At 47.0% G+C, this 14,763-nt stretch overlaps 1 protein-coding gene across 1 annotated transcript; it reads right to left on the bottom strand.

Moving 5' to 3' along the window:
* Positions 1–106: 106 nt before the first annotated feature.
* Positions 107–12,965, bottom strand: GRPEL2 (GrpE like 2, mitochondrial). Its single transcript, XM_086470810.1, has 4 exons — positions 12,910–12,965; positions 7,358–7,523; positions 6,457–6,538; positions 107–4,357 (listed from the first exon to the last, which is right to left on the bottom strand). Exons 1-4 carry the CDS (start codon positions 12,963–12,965, stop codon positions 4,002–4,004), a joined length of 660 nt encoding a protein of 219 aa, XP_086326936.1. The 3' UTR covers positions 107–4,001.
* Positions 12,966–14,763: the final 1,798 nt, after the last annotated feature.

Here is a 14,763-nt window from a genome sequence, read left to right on the forward strand (position 1 = left end):
GGTCAGAGTGGCAGCTGGAATGAGCAGCAGCTTGGGGCAGGGAAAAAAGGAAAAAGAAGCAACTGCAGGTTTTTTTATTTTATTAGCAAATGGACAGTATCTGGACAGCTAAAGGAAATCAGCCTTTTCCACCACTAACTCAGCTGTCATTGTCAATTACTTGCACCACTCCCACACTCCAGTCTGTCTTTCATACAGCCAGAACCTTTGGGTAAACACAGAGCACAGAAACACAAAAAAATACAATATATACAGGCTTCCCACCAACTAAATGGACTTACATTTTTGGAGATTAGCAACGCTTTGTTCATTTGACTTTGCAAGTAATATCAAAACATCTCAAGATTCAAAATAAAAAAATACTACAATATTCACAATATAAAACTTAAATACATTTTTTTTTAAAATTAAAGGACTGCTAATAGCTATTGATTTATCACAGCTCGCTCTCAACAGAAGCTCTGCTGAGGAAGCACTGAGAATTTAAGGTTCACCAAGCGACATTCACATTCTGCACTGCTCCTGGTCAGAGCTAAGATGCTGCCCTGGTCACGAGACAGTGCACTGGAGACTTGTCCAGGAGTTCAACTCAAATATGTCCCACTGACGGGGTACAGCAAGGTCACAGACCAAGGCAAACACCCACCTTCAGTGGGGCTGCCAACCTCCCGAGAGCTGAAGTGCAGGTCCATGCATCACCATCCCAGGCACGTCTGATCTACTTGTCCGCCTTCCCAGCTCGAGCTCTTCAGTTTACGGCTCAGCAAACGGAGTGGGAACGACCAAGAGGTACGTGACACTTCCTCTCCTCTGCTATTCCGCCCCTGCTAACGTACTCCTGTGTTTCATTAACAGTCATTGAATAAAGTGACTGGAGAGAAAAAAGCTCATGGCTCGGCCTCCTCTCTGGTGTAACTCTTCAGAGTGCAACGGAACCGCACCGACAGGGACTCTGCCCCGCTGTGCTGAGTGTGCAAGCTTTACACAAACAGGGCAGACAAGGGAGCAAGAACCTACAAAGGAGAAATTCAACCCACCGTGACGCACTCTCATCCAGGATAAAAGAGATCATTAAGTGTGCTTGAAAGGCAAGAGGATCTGATTTTGCCTAGGAAATCTGGATTCCGTGATGGAATCCAGGTTTGGTTATTTCATTTTCACTTCACCATTCAAAGGAAGCACAAACTAGGACTAACAACAGCTACAGTATTTATCTCTTTGGTAACTTCTGTAAGAGAGTCTCTATGCAATGGGTACATCTTACAGTAATCATCATAAAACCCCAATAAGATCCTGTAGAAATTTCATAGATTGAAAGAAACCCTGGGCATGAACTGGGAAAAGAGCTTGCCCAAAATTGAACAGGGCCTTTGGGAGAGTAAGAAAGACTGCACAGGAACTGGATCCCTCAGATTCCTGCTCTAGCCACACAGCCGTGCCTCAGTGAAAGCAGATCCCAGATCAGAAAGCTGAATCAATAACCTCTCAGTACAGACAGAAGGTCTGGAGTGCATTTTAGGGTATTTCTTTAAGGCAAAAATGGGTGAGTACTAGCTGAGGAGACAGGCAGGCTTGGCAAACAGTCCGAAGGCGGACCAAGTAGCTGTAGTGTACTTTCATGGTCAAGTGGCTCCACGGGTCAGTTCATGGATCCCATCACTTCTGGTCACACGCTACTTTTAAATCCGGCTCAGGTAAGCTGCACGCCAAACGACCTGTTGGGTGAAATGCCTTTGCTTCTGTTTAGTTCCTTACAAATAAAGTTTCACATTCAAAGTTAGATTCCATAACCAGCTCTCCCCGCATATTGCAAGAAGTCTCAGCTGATACACCAGGGCTGAAGAGGCAGCAGAGAAGCCAAACGCTCCTTCCAGCTGCAGATGCGGTTTCCTCCGAACAGGCTGCAGACAGTCCTGAGGCACAACAGCAAGACTCATATTGCCATGTTTCATATTTGACCGGTTCTTTGTCTTGAGTAACAGTGTAATCTGGTGACCCGGTCAGCACGCAGACCAGCAAAACAATGAACAGGAAGTCCTGTATATCTCCGAAACTTCCACCAACGCGACAGAACAACAGCACTGAACCAGAGGTTTGTCCAAAGTGACCTAATGCTGCCACAAAGCACTGTTTCGGGGTTGAAACCTCAAGCACCTGCCCGAAAACCTAACTATGCAGAGGCAGAAAACCGCACTTCAAAAAGTGTCCGCTACCAAGTCACCCCCACACAGCTGTCACTACAGCAGCTCGCAGGGAGCATATTAGAAATGTGCATCCTCCTGAAATCTCTGGAAGGACAACCAACTAGCTGCACAGAGTCTCCCCAGATGAAAGACTGTCGATAGCTGCTAATTGAAGGCTGCGGTAATCCTGAAGTCCGCCACAAAAGGATTACGCAACTGAAGCCTGCAAAGGAACGGGAGAAGAATAAGCTTTCTTCCAAACCAGTGATGGCATCCACCGTAAGCAAAGAGTTTTTGGAAGTGGATCTCAAATAACTGTCAGGCCATGGATCCAATTCCAGGAAGTAATAAGGCAGGAATTAACGAATCAGCAAGAAACAACCTGAAAACAACCATTCCTGCCTTGGTTTTGTGTAGCGCAGACCACAGGCTGGTTTATGTAACTCTTCTGTCCTCATACAGCGTGCTGCTCTGTAAGGGTTAAATTCTGATCTTACTCAGTGACTGCATCCTTTCAGCTGAGATAAAGGGACTCCCAGGCAAAAGGACCACTGGGAAATACATCTGCCATGCTGTGACAACAACTTGCCTCCAACTAAGAGGACGGCTTGAGGTCAGCTTTCACTTCCTCAGCCTTCTGCTTCTCTTGCTTGCTTGTCACTGCTGCTAAAATTGGTTCAAGGGCACTTGAGACTTTTAGTAGAAAAGACTTTTCTCCTTGCGTCAAAACCCAAAAGGTTTAATATTTACTATGACCACGCAAAAGTAGAATCTGAATGTGAACTGGAAGTTAGTGTTATCCGAGTACCATTACAGGAGAGCTGAGAAAATAAACCAGCCCAGATTTCCTGCTTAAGGGCATGTCTCCATTTTGCCAGCAGCTACAACAAAGAGCATGTAGCTGATCACGCTTGAAAGCTGCACAAATACCCATCAGGGAAGAGAAATTACTCTCCTTGAAAATATACTTTTTGGTTGGAGAAAAAGAGATTTGAGAACCATTTTCTGGCTCCACCAAGAACCACTACTCCCTGTTTTACCTTTAGGAACAAGGAGGCAAGCTGAAATTTTACCTGGAGAACAAATATTAACACGTTAGTCTGACCTAACAACTGAATTCTGAACCTCATCATTATTCAAATGTAGAACGACAGGTTTTCATTAATTCAGGATTATTTTCCTGAAGTGACATTAAGAAAAAGCTGCCCCTAAATGTCATTTCAAGTGATCACGTTCATCCCCACCTGAGGGGTCTGGGGACAAGGGAAGACACCAAAACCAGCCTGATAATAATACTCAGCCCTTTGGGCTTTTCCTCTTCTGAGTGCTTTGCAAAGAAAAAGCCTCACCACATCCCTGTGAGGTAGGTCAGTAAGTATTATTATATTCCCTTAATACAGATATGGAAACTGAGGCAGAGAAGTCACTTTCCTGAAGGCCACTGCAGGACTCTGTCTCAGAGATGGAACTGGGCGACAAGATTCCTTAGCTCTCAGAGAATTTCCCTTTCTCTCCCACATCTCCCCTCTTCCCCATACAAGTCTTAATGGAGAAATGAGCAATGGAGAAAGGGGCTACGGTGCCACGTTTCTGACAAATAGCAGGACCCCTAGTACTACTACACGCACTCCAAAAAGGATTATTAAATATACAAGTACCTTAGAAATAATAGCAAAATGACTGCACACGTTGTAAAGAAGCCAACATACAATACAAACCCAGCTTAATAAATAAGTAAAGACATGCAGCTGCAGTTGTGACTGAGAGCTGAGGGGTCCCCAGCTCAGTAGGTCCCAGATGCCAATGGGTAAGCCCATGTCATTCCTGTGACTCTACTGCCACACCGACGAGTGCATGTCTGATGGTGCGACCGTGGAGTTTATAGCCATCCTGAGTCACCAGGGCTATTGTGCCCGGCTGCATTCCCTCAGCTGGTACATGGCAGACTATTTCATGGTCATATGGATCGTATTTGCCACCAACAGGGTTCATCTTCTGAAGGCCATGCTTGGCAAAAACACTTTGCAATTTGGCCTCTATGAGAGAGAGGCCTTCATAGATTTTCTTCAGGGTTGGGTTTGGATTACTAGGCTCTGTCTCCTCTGCGGCACTCTCGGCGGTCTTCTCCAAGATGTCTGCTACCTCCACAAGGTCCCTGCAGAAACTCTGGATCCCTACAGACACAAAGAAGGAAGAAGTAAATGAAGGGCAGTTAACAGAACATACAGAGCTACAGTACCAATGATGGGACACAAGGTCACAGCAGTCTGGAAGTACCTCTAAAGCTGCTAATTGATTTGAACTGTTACTTTAGTGAGAGCAGACGGTGTCTCCTGTATCCTGAAGCCAAATCTTTACCATTACATGGGCAGTAACTTAAAGATTCCCCAAATCAAAGTATACGCAGGAAAGGTACATCTATACACATCAACATATATAGAGAGTGTACCTGACAAAGGGAGGTTGGACTAGATGACCTTTAAAGGTCCTTTCCAACCTAAAACATTCTTCTGTGATTCTATTTCACTCCAAAAAGTTCTTGCAACTAAGACTTGTCATTTAGGACACTGTTCCACACCCTCTCATGCAGTCCCACAGACATAAATGTTTTGCCAAGCAGCTCACACAAACACCCAGGCATACAGGGAACAAACACAATGGGGGGAAGTAAAAATAATGCATGACCATTCGAAAGTACATCCACAATTTTATTCATAAATTAAAACCACTGTGGAAGGACCGGACAAAATAGCCCTTGGGGTGGTCATGAAAAATCATGCAGTCTTTTTCATTAGAAAACTGAGTTTATATTGTATACATTTCCAGAAGTGGTGTATTACACACTGCAGAAATTTCAGGAAAACCAGCCTCCCTCAGTCAAATAAATCCCATAACTAACTTCCTGGAAAGACACTTCAGGAAAACAGAAAGAGAAACAATGGTTAGGTGCTGTCTATAGTTGTACATTCGTGTTTAAACATGCACAAAACGAAGCAGCATGAAGGAGAAGCAACAAAAGGAGCAGACAGAAACAGACCAATTACCAACCATGTCACAGAATCATTTAGGTTGGCAAAGAGCTTTAAGATCATGCAGCCCAACCATTAGCCTAGCACTGCCAACTCCACCACTAAACCGTGTCCCTAAGTGCCACATCTACATGTCTTCTGAATACCTCCAGGGACAGTGACTCAACCACTTCCCTGGGCAGCCTGTTGCAATACTTGACAACACTTTCAGTGAAGAAGTATTTCCTAATATTCAACCTAAACCTCCCCTGGCACAACCTGAGGCCATTTCCTCTTGTCCTATCACTTGTTACCTGGAAAAAGAGAGCGATACCCACCTCGCTAAAACCTCCTCTCAGGTTTTCCTCTTGCACCAGTCTATTTTAATCCTCTACAGACCTGCAAGCCTCACTCCGTGAGCAACTTCTAACAAAGAACCTAATTTTTCTTCAAATCTGAAGCATATTATGTATAAAACCAGAGTTAAAAAAACCCTCTCAAAACCAACAGTGCTGATTATCCCAGAACTCGACAGCCATTTTATAACACAGTAGAACAGTACATATATATAACAGGTAGAACAGTAAGAAAAATACAGCAGCCCTAATTTCAAAGCTACTAGAACTAACTAACAAAAATCCTTCCGAGATTCATGCACTGTGGAGAATAACAGTTTCTCATCCTCAGAGATGCTGCTGACAGAGCGCAGTGATTAAACAGCAGTTTCTTCACCCTTCACCTGCCTCTGTTGCCAAAGCTACAAATTCAGCTCACTTCACTGATGCTGAAATATTTCTTATAGAAGTTTTAAAGAACATCTGACACAGGAATCGACAACCTTTGTTCCAGGCAGGATCTACCTCCTAAAAGCTAGTGCAGAAGAGAAGAGGCTGTTAATACAGTAAAGGAGACCACAACCTGATGACACAGCTAGGAATACGAAATACACCCTGCCAAAGCCAATTCTCAGCATATAGCAGAGCCTGTAATTTCAGCCAAGTCAGTTACGCTACACTCAACTGCAGTGGGCCTATTTTATTTAAAAAAAAATAATTATGACAGAACAGTCACTGAGTTAAACCTGACAGGACACAGCAGACAAAAATAGCGAGTAAGCCCAAACACCAGGAGTCCAGGCCAAACATCATGCCAGAGTTTACAATGAACAAGGGCAGGACAGGGGGAGAGAAAAGCTGTTGATCAGCGTTTTATGCTCAGGCAGGCAGGCCACCGCAGTAAACACAGCTCTGTCTCACTCTGCTTACCAAAGAGCTTGGCATCTTCCACGAACTTTTGCGTTCTCCTCCGAACATTCTCAGAATCTGCCAAGGCTTTCCGGTATCGCTCCTGTAACCACAATAGCAAGGGGAGACATCAAACAAAGAGGTAAAACCCACTTCCTGACAGTTGGAAATCCCCCAGAAACGCTTTAAAAAGCGCTCACTTCTGGTCAGAAGGTTGTGCTGAGCTCCTGTGTTTTCATTACACGCAAACACAAGTTCCCCTCCTACTGATTAATCAGCAAAACTGCAACTCCCTCGAAAGACCCAAGCAAAGGCCAGAAGCATTGGGGCGCAGCTCAACTGAACACTGCATTGTGAGGCTGCTGCTTTTTGCATGACTCACTGTGGCTGTTGAGACACTCCTTTCTCTAGCAGGCAAGTTGGCTGTCTCAGCAACAGCTCTGTAAGGGCTGATTTATCGCTTGGTACAGTAGTATTCTCAGGGCGACTATCTCCAGAATTGCCCAGTGCTGTGGTATTTAATCCTCTGCTTAGTCACATCTGTTCTTCAAAGCCCCTGTAACATGATCGCTACCATTTCCACCACACCACTGTCATTAAAGAGGACTTTCCTTCTCAGACAATCTGGATCCAGGGCGGCACAGTATGTGATGCTAATCAGGACAAAGCTACCGCCATTCCCTCTCTGAAAGAATTGACACGACCATCTCCAACACACAGCTTTGCCTGCCAGGATCATACTATCAGTGTCTTCCTCCGAGGTACTACTGACAGATGGCGTTTCTGGGGAAGGCAGGCTGTACTTTCACAGTACACCCTCTCACACAGCTGCCATAGCACAGCAGCGCTGTGTGCGTGTTACAGGGCTTACAGAAAAAGCTAGGGCTGAAAGACTTCATGATGCCACTGGCAACATACTCACAGTTAAATCCCGGACTTGTTCTTCCAATTTGATGGCTTTGTGCTCTAAGGCACAGTCAGAAAGGGGATGCTTGGGCTCATCGGGATCTTCTGGGCCACACTCGTCTCCCGTACTTCTCTGCTGAGCTGCAGTGCTGAAAACACAGGGGGACCCCCTGAAATACAAACTAGTGACAAAGAAGGAAAGTTAAGCAACAACAGGGTGAACAAGAATTCTAGTTTAGTGTCATTACTAAAAGCAGGCTCTCTTAAAAAAGGTACACAGGATTCTAGATCATTTAGCACTTTTCAGAAAATACGGACAACTAGCATAGCAACATGAGAGATACATGTTTTAAAAATTCTTTTATTTTAGACTCGCATGTCATTACAGAGGTTGCACACCACTTCTTTGACATACCTTGAAAAGTCAGATTTTCACAGGAAAACAAGTTGTGGCTTGCATTTTTGATGACCTCCCAGCACAGGTGGTCAATTCTGAATGACAAACTTCAGAAACATTTTTGCGAGGCAGTCTTGAAAAGGAGGCAGGTAGTAAAAAGCTGTCTTTGCAGTTAAGAAACCCAAATGCTCTGAGCAAAATTCAGTAAGATCTGCAAAGCCATGGCACTTAAGATAGGCAGGCAGAGCCTAGTCTGCTACCTAAGAGGGTACAGTGTCCACAAAAGGGCAAGTTACACCAGCAGAATGGCTGTGGATTTCTGTGAGGCAATTGAACAAGCAAGGAAAGACCTACACATCTCAGACTGCTGGCTAACAGAGGATCCGATTCTCGGACACTCTGACTGTTTGTTCTCCTGAGTGCAGACAGACACAGTATTCGGTGTATTCTGTTTTCCTCCTATTGAGCGAAGAGGAGGAGAGTTTGAACCTTTTGCCAATCAGTTCTTACTACAAAGTAGCCATCGCTAGACTGTACCTGCCTTTCACGTCCAAAGAACAGTTGAGAAATCAAAGAGAACGGTCAGAGACACAACCAAGTGGTGTGCACCCCAAGTATTCTGGAGCCTTCTGCCAGGACCTTCACAGCTCCATTAGCTGTGTTCAGAAAAGGGACGGAATGGGCCAACCAAAAATTGTCCCTAATATTCTCCAACAGCTCTAAGCACTTCAACGGGTTTTATCTCTACTGGCAATGAGAATCCCAAAGGCAAAAAAAAAAAAAAACACGAACAAAACAAGCCCAAGCCTCAAGTGCTGAAGTCTACCTTATTTCTAACAACTTTTTCACCCCAAGTATGCTTTTGCACTAAAAAGCACATTTGTCAGTGGTTCGTGTTGGTACAGCAGGTGGAGCTCACCCAGGGGCTGACTCCACAACTTGCAGATGAAATGATGAAACAACCAAAGAGTCAGATAATTGGATTGAACTGTATAAACGCCACCTAGGTGCTTAGCAGCCTATTCTATACTGTAAAAATCTCACAGGTTTCCCAAAAACTAGATAATAGAAGGGTGTCTGAAAACAGTTTGGTCAGATGATGATCAAAACCAGCATGCTAGATTTTGAAAAAAATAAAGAAACTGTTTTTCATTCTGTTCGTTTCCAGAAAGCCGTTCACCTGTGGTAACAATGCTGTAACTCCGAGAGCGACACCACGAGTTTTCACCCCCACCTCCTACACCACCATCAGAGTCAGGACCCATTCCTACCAGCATGAGGCCAAAGCCTCAGCCCGCTTCCCTCTCATGCCTTACACCAGGAACAACAGTCTGCAGAAGAAAGTTCAATTTCCTTCCAAACCAGCTCCATTCAGGAAACATTTTAGTACACGCTTAACACCTGGGCTCGTCCTCTGAGCAGGGCTTTCAACATCCCCTTTCATAGAGGGGCTCTGCATATACTAAGTGCACACCTACCAAGTGAAATGCAGCATGGCCCAGAAATCACTGCACCGGCACCAAACGTCTGTGTTCACACAGCACAATCCAACACTGCACAGAGATGCTCATTTAGGCCCCAGAATTGCTACAGCTGAGCTCACGTGACCAGGCCTGCAACATTAAGCTTTCTTCCTTTTCAGCAAGGCTGTATTGCTCGGGTACAATGTCGCAGAAGTGCACAGCTTTTGTTTCTGGGTCTATCAAATTGGTCATGAGACCTAAGTGCAGTTTACCAACCCAGCTAAGCTGCGCTTACAGCAGGAACTGGAAGGGACAGGTTTGCTCCCCTTATTCCAGTACTGGAGCTGTGCAGAATGAAGGTTCGGGGAGTTAAACCAGCTGAAAACTAACCCTACAAAACAAAAAGACTTTTCTGTCTGTGTCCCTGAATAGGTTTGCTGACAGATCAGATGAGCACAAGTGCCGGTACAAAAGAGAAGACAAACACGTGAAGCCTAGTGAGATGTGGGAGGGAGAACGTGGGGAAGAGGTGTCGACCTTTGGGTGGCAGCCAGGGCCTAGATTGGCTCAGCTGTACAACCAAAAGCACAGTTTAAGAGATTTGTATCTGCCCAAAGACCACCAAGAATCTCCTACCACTCCCCGCTTATCAGCCCAGATTTCCGCATTTTATCTTTAATACAAGGTTGCTAAACATCTCACAACACTAACGACAAACTTCCTTTTCCCACCTGAAGACGTTTGCATATGCAGTTTTCTGAAGTGGGTATTTAAAACACGATCTGTATGTCAAACCACTCCTTTTCAACACATTACACGCCAAATACAAGTCTGAAAGTGCTTCAGCTACGGATGCTTCCTCTAGAATAGTATGTTCCTTGCACTAATCTTTAAAGAACCGGGCGAGGGGCTGTAACTAGGCTCTCTTCAACAAGCTGCCCAGCCACTGTGGTTCTGGGTTGCAGGAATGCTAACGCAGAAGAAATCCCCACATTTTATCCATGGCTGCAGAGAGATCTGTTTAGGGCACAAGACTCCGTCTTGAACGACTTTTAACACGGTTGTCACACTCGTTTTGTTGGCTGGTTAACAGAGCACTTTTTCAAAGTCACAGAAAGCAGACTAAACCAGAGGTGAGGACAGAGAAGGATCCCCTTCACCAAGCCTTCAAAATCAACCTGTGAAGCCTTAAACTGCAAAGCTTTCTCTGTAAATAAAGGGTGTGTCTGTGGTAAGCATTTGTCTACAAGCTTTGTCCTTTATCATCTTGCACTTCATTTAAAGAACTGCAGGGGTGGAAATCAGCCACACTACAGATGAACCAAAGAACCTGAAAGGCAGCTGAGAAAGCAGCCTTGCTAGGCGCATCACAGGTTCGACTCCTGTGTCTTAAAATGCTATACAAGTGAGTTAACTCTTTTGCATCCAAGCAGCACAGGCTAGTGAGCCATTTCCCTCTGCAAGTGATTTACACTACACGAATGGGTGTGTTTCGGTGTGTAGGAGGAGAAGGGCATGAATGAGCTGGTGCCTCAGCTACGGGAACCTGCCTACGTGAAGCAGAGACCTGCCTGCATGGACTCCTTTCTCCAGCTTGTGAAACCAAGTCACCGAGCACTCCCCCGCGCAGTGAAATGCCCTGGGCATCATGTGCTGTTCGGACGAGCCTACCTTAAAAGTTGTAGGCAAGAAACAAGAACCACAGACTGACTCCAAATGGAATTCTTAAGAAGGACTATCTGCAGAATCGAAAACGCCACTCAATTTACTTCTTCCTTCAGGATGAAAGACATACTAAACTAAAAAGGGGAAGTGCTATTTACAGTCTGTCCGCTGCACTGTGCTCCGTCTTCTAAACACAGTCGTGATGACAGCTGCCCTAAAAATAGGCAGAAATCCCACTGGAGGAAGCTGACACATGCTGAAGTGACAGACACGTGGAAGTCCCAGAGGGTGTGAAGGGATTATACAAGTAAGCTGGTGACACAAAAAGATTTACAAACTGATGTCACAGAAAGCCAAATAGATAAGATGTATCAGAGAAGCTGATTGCAGCCATATGGCTTAAGCCAACTGTCCTTAAAGATAAGAATTTAAATGATGAGAACGGATCTCTGTGGTCAGAACAATAGTTATCACCTCTTTCTGAAGCACAGGCAAAATACATCCCAAACGAGTGTTGTGTTCCCTGAACACAAGGGTCCCACCCCACCTCTCCTTAAACACTCCCTCCTCCTCCCAAATCACTGTGACAAAGCACGCAAGTGCTGAGACACACAGAAACATCTGCATTAGTGTTTTAGCTCTGATGAGCGTGCTTTGGAAAGAAATCTCCTAATTACCCCAATTACTGTGCTCTGTTTCATCAGGGAGTGATACCAGAGATTAATACTATGTGGATTCCTCTTCGATGAAACTGGAGAACACGTTTGTGCCGCGCAGCTTAATGCAGGATGGCCGTAAACTGGGCAGCAGGCTCCAGGTCCAGGGTGAGAAGTCCCCGAGACCCACCACCCACCACTTTGCTGCACAGAGCTGCTCCCCTCGGCCGCGACACAGGCAGGGCCGCAGGGGACTCGCCTACAAAGAGGAGCTTCGCACCGACGGCGTGTTCTGGCGGTCCTCCATGAAGGCAGCCTGCTCGGCTCCCAGCACAGTCACCCACTTCCAACGGGGTGCACACTGGGAGAGGGGCAAAGCAGTTTTCACACGTGTAAGAGCAGACGACAGCAGGACTTTCAGACACGCATCTTTACATTTACTCCCAAACGCGGTCGCTTCTATTATGTGCCGCAGAATTATTTTATTGCATTTAAATGGTCTTTTCACTTTCCCTAGTGAAAAAAAAACCTCTAGAACAAGCTAACATGTCTTTTGACTTTTTTTTTTGTTTCATCTGGGCAAAACACAGATGCTTTTGTTATGTGCTGCAGAATTATCTTATTGCATTTAAGTGGTCTTCTGGTTTGGCTTTTTTTTTTTTTTTCTCCTTTTCCCCAGAGAAAAAATTCGTGGATAAACTCACATGCATTTTGACTTTTTTTTTTTTTTTTTTCTTTTCACCTGCCCTCATTTCACTCAAATAACGAAATCACCCGTTATGGATTTCCCTTTTATAGGCCATATCCCACAATGTCCAAAAAATATGACTGGACACTGTTTTTCTAAATATTGACACAATTAAACGGACCCTCGACCATCCAAAACACGCTGAAAGTACAGGTGCTGCAACGCTGCCGAAAAACCTGAGGAGCACATTAAACACACAGTTAATGAACAAATGCTTCAGATGGGCGACACGCAGAAACCACCTCACAACGCCACTTACTGACCACAGAAACGCTTCTCCCTAAAAACGACAACGAGTTTCTCCTCCAAACGCCACTTTTCCAGGTAAAAGCTTGCTGACTGAGCGACTATTTTTGTTCCAGGCCTTCTGAGGAGCTAAAGGCCGGCAGCGCGCCCCTCATGAGGGGTAAACCCCCGCGGGCGCCCCGGGCCCGGGCCCCGACGCGGCGCCTCGTCGCCGCCGCCGCCGCTGCGGCGGCGGCGACGAGGCGCCGCGTCGGGGCCCGGGCCCGGGGCGCTGCCACGTCTCGCCAGGAGCCCGCCACAGGAGGGGAGGGGTCAGCGCCACGGCCGTTAGCGCTGAGGGAGAGGGACGACACAGCTCCGCTCCCGCACTCACCGCCCCCTCCCCTCACGTACCTGCCGCGCCGGAGGGAGAGGACGGTCCCGAAGCGCCGGAGGGAGCGGGCGGCCATCGCCCCGCAGACAGAGGGACTGACTGACGGAGGGGAGCGACGCGCCGGCGCCGCCCGCCAAACTACAGCTCCCAGAAGGCACTGCGCGGACTACGGGTCCCGGCAGGCAGTGCGGCTGGGCGGGAAGCGCCTCAGGCGGGGCCGGGCTCCGGGGAGCCATGGCGGGCCCGGGGGTGGTGGTTAATTCGCTGATGCTGCCGCCGGTGGTGGCTTGAGGGGGGTAGTTAATAACGTTACGGGTTTTACCTCTTGTGCGATAAAGGCACAGAAAGGCTTGGGCCGGCAGGCTGGCCCGAGGTGGAAGAAACTGTGGTGGTGATTCATTGAAACCTCGTGGTGACTGAACATTAAAAAAACCCCCAACAACTAAACCTTGGCCAAATGTGCTTTGTAACTGAGGAGTGCCTCCACGGCGGGCCTACAGGAAAGATGAGGAGGGATTCTATCTAGGGAGGGTAGCGGTAGGACGAGGGGTAATCGTTTCAAATTGAAAGAGGGAGATTTGGTTAGATACTAGGACAAAATCCTTTACCATGAGGATGGTGAGGCTTGCCCAGAGCAGCTGTGGCTGCCCCCTCCTTGGCAGTCCTCAAGGCCAGGCTGGATGGGGCTTGGAGCAACCTGGTCTGGTGGAAGGTGTCCCTGCCCATGGCAGGGGAGTTGGAACTAGGTGATCTTTAAAGTCCTTTCCAACCCAAACCACTCCCTGATTCTGTGACATGCTTTCACAGGCTGTAGTGGTCCAGTTCCAGTTTTCCCCACTATGGGCACAAGCTCCTCATTTCTTTAGCGGGAGAAGTGATGCTTTGAGGAGAGGGGTTTTAGACTTTTCCAAAGTGAAATGGGACACTGTGCCTCCAGGTCTCAGAGGGGACAGGAGCAGTGACAACCAGCACAAGGAAGCTGCTGCTGAGAGGTGGACGAGCACCATCAGGAACGGAGCTTTCCTGCATCTCACCCCTGGGAGCCGGGGAGCCCCTCCAGCCTGGGCAGCAGGCAGCTAAGCTCACAGCTCTGAGCTAACTGCAGTCACTAGCCCAGCGTACAAGATTCACCCCGGATGCCCACCCCGGCAGCCGCTGACAGGGATGCCAAGCGCACCCCAGACCCACCCTGGCCCATATCACTGTGAGCAGGAGTAGTTCACCCACCGTGTTCCCTCCAGCCAGGGGAAGGGGCATGCCAGTGCCAGCGTTTTTATTAAAAGCTGCTTACCTGGTTACTAACAAGAGGCCTTTGAAAGAGCGAGCTCCAAAGGTTAATCGTAGCAGTCATTAGCATGTATGGGTGATGGGCCTGCTCCCTTGTTCCCGGCCCAAAAGCCTGGGCCTTTCTTTTTTATTCCTGTCCCTTGTTTCTCCCTAATGTGTGCTAAATGACCTTCCTCTATTTCTCTTTTCAGTTCCAGTCCTCTCATTTGAAAGCAATTTTTTAAAAATTTTTAAACTTCCCTTCACTCCATTTTGACCACATGCTTTGGCAAACTGTGTCTGACTGCAGCAGCAACAGTGTGAATGCGCTGTTGGCTGGGAGACAAGCCTGTCCCTTTCCCTGCTCCCCCAAAAGGTGTCGTGAAGATAGGGCAGAGAGAGCTGGGCTGCCTCCAGCCTCAGCCCTTTGCAGCGCTTCTAAGCTGTTTAGCAAGGTTGAAAGGTATCTGCTGTTAATTTGCTTTCAAATGCTGTCACTTGGGCTTTGTTCATTCCCAAGGGAAGCCAGCGTGCCCTCACCCTTCCTGCCTGGAGGACAAGAAGGAAATATTGGGCAAGGGCACTTGGTTGAGGCACAGTGAGCTCGA

This window comes from Leptosomus discolor, chromosome 10 (genome assembly GCF_034619465.1).
Source record: "Leptosomus discolor isolate bLepDis1 chromosome 10, bLepDis1.hap2, whole genome shotgun sequence".
NCBI lineage: Eukaryota > Metazoa > Chordata > Aves > Leptosomiformes > Leptosomidae > Leptosomus > Leptosomus discolor.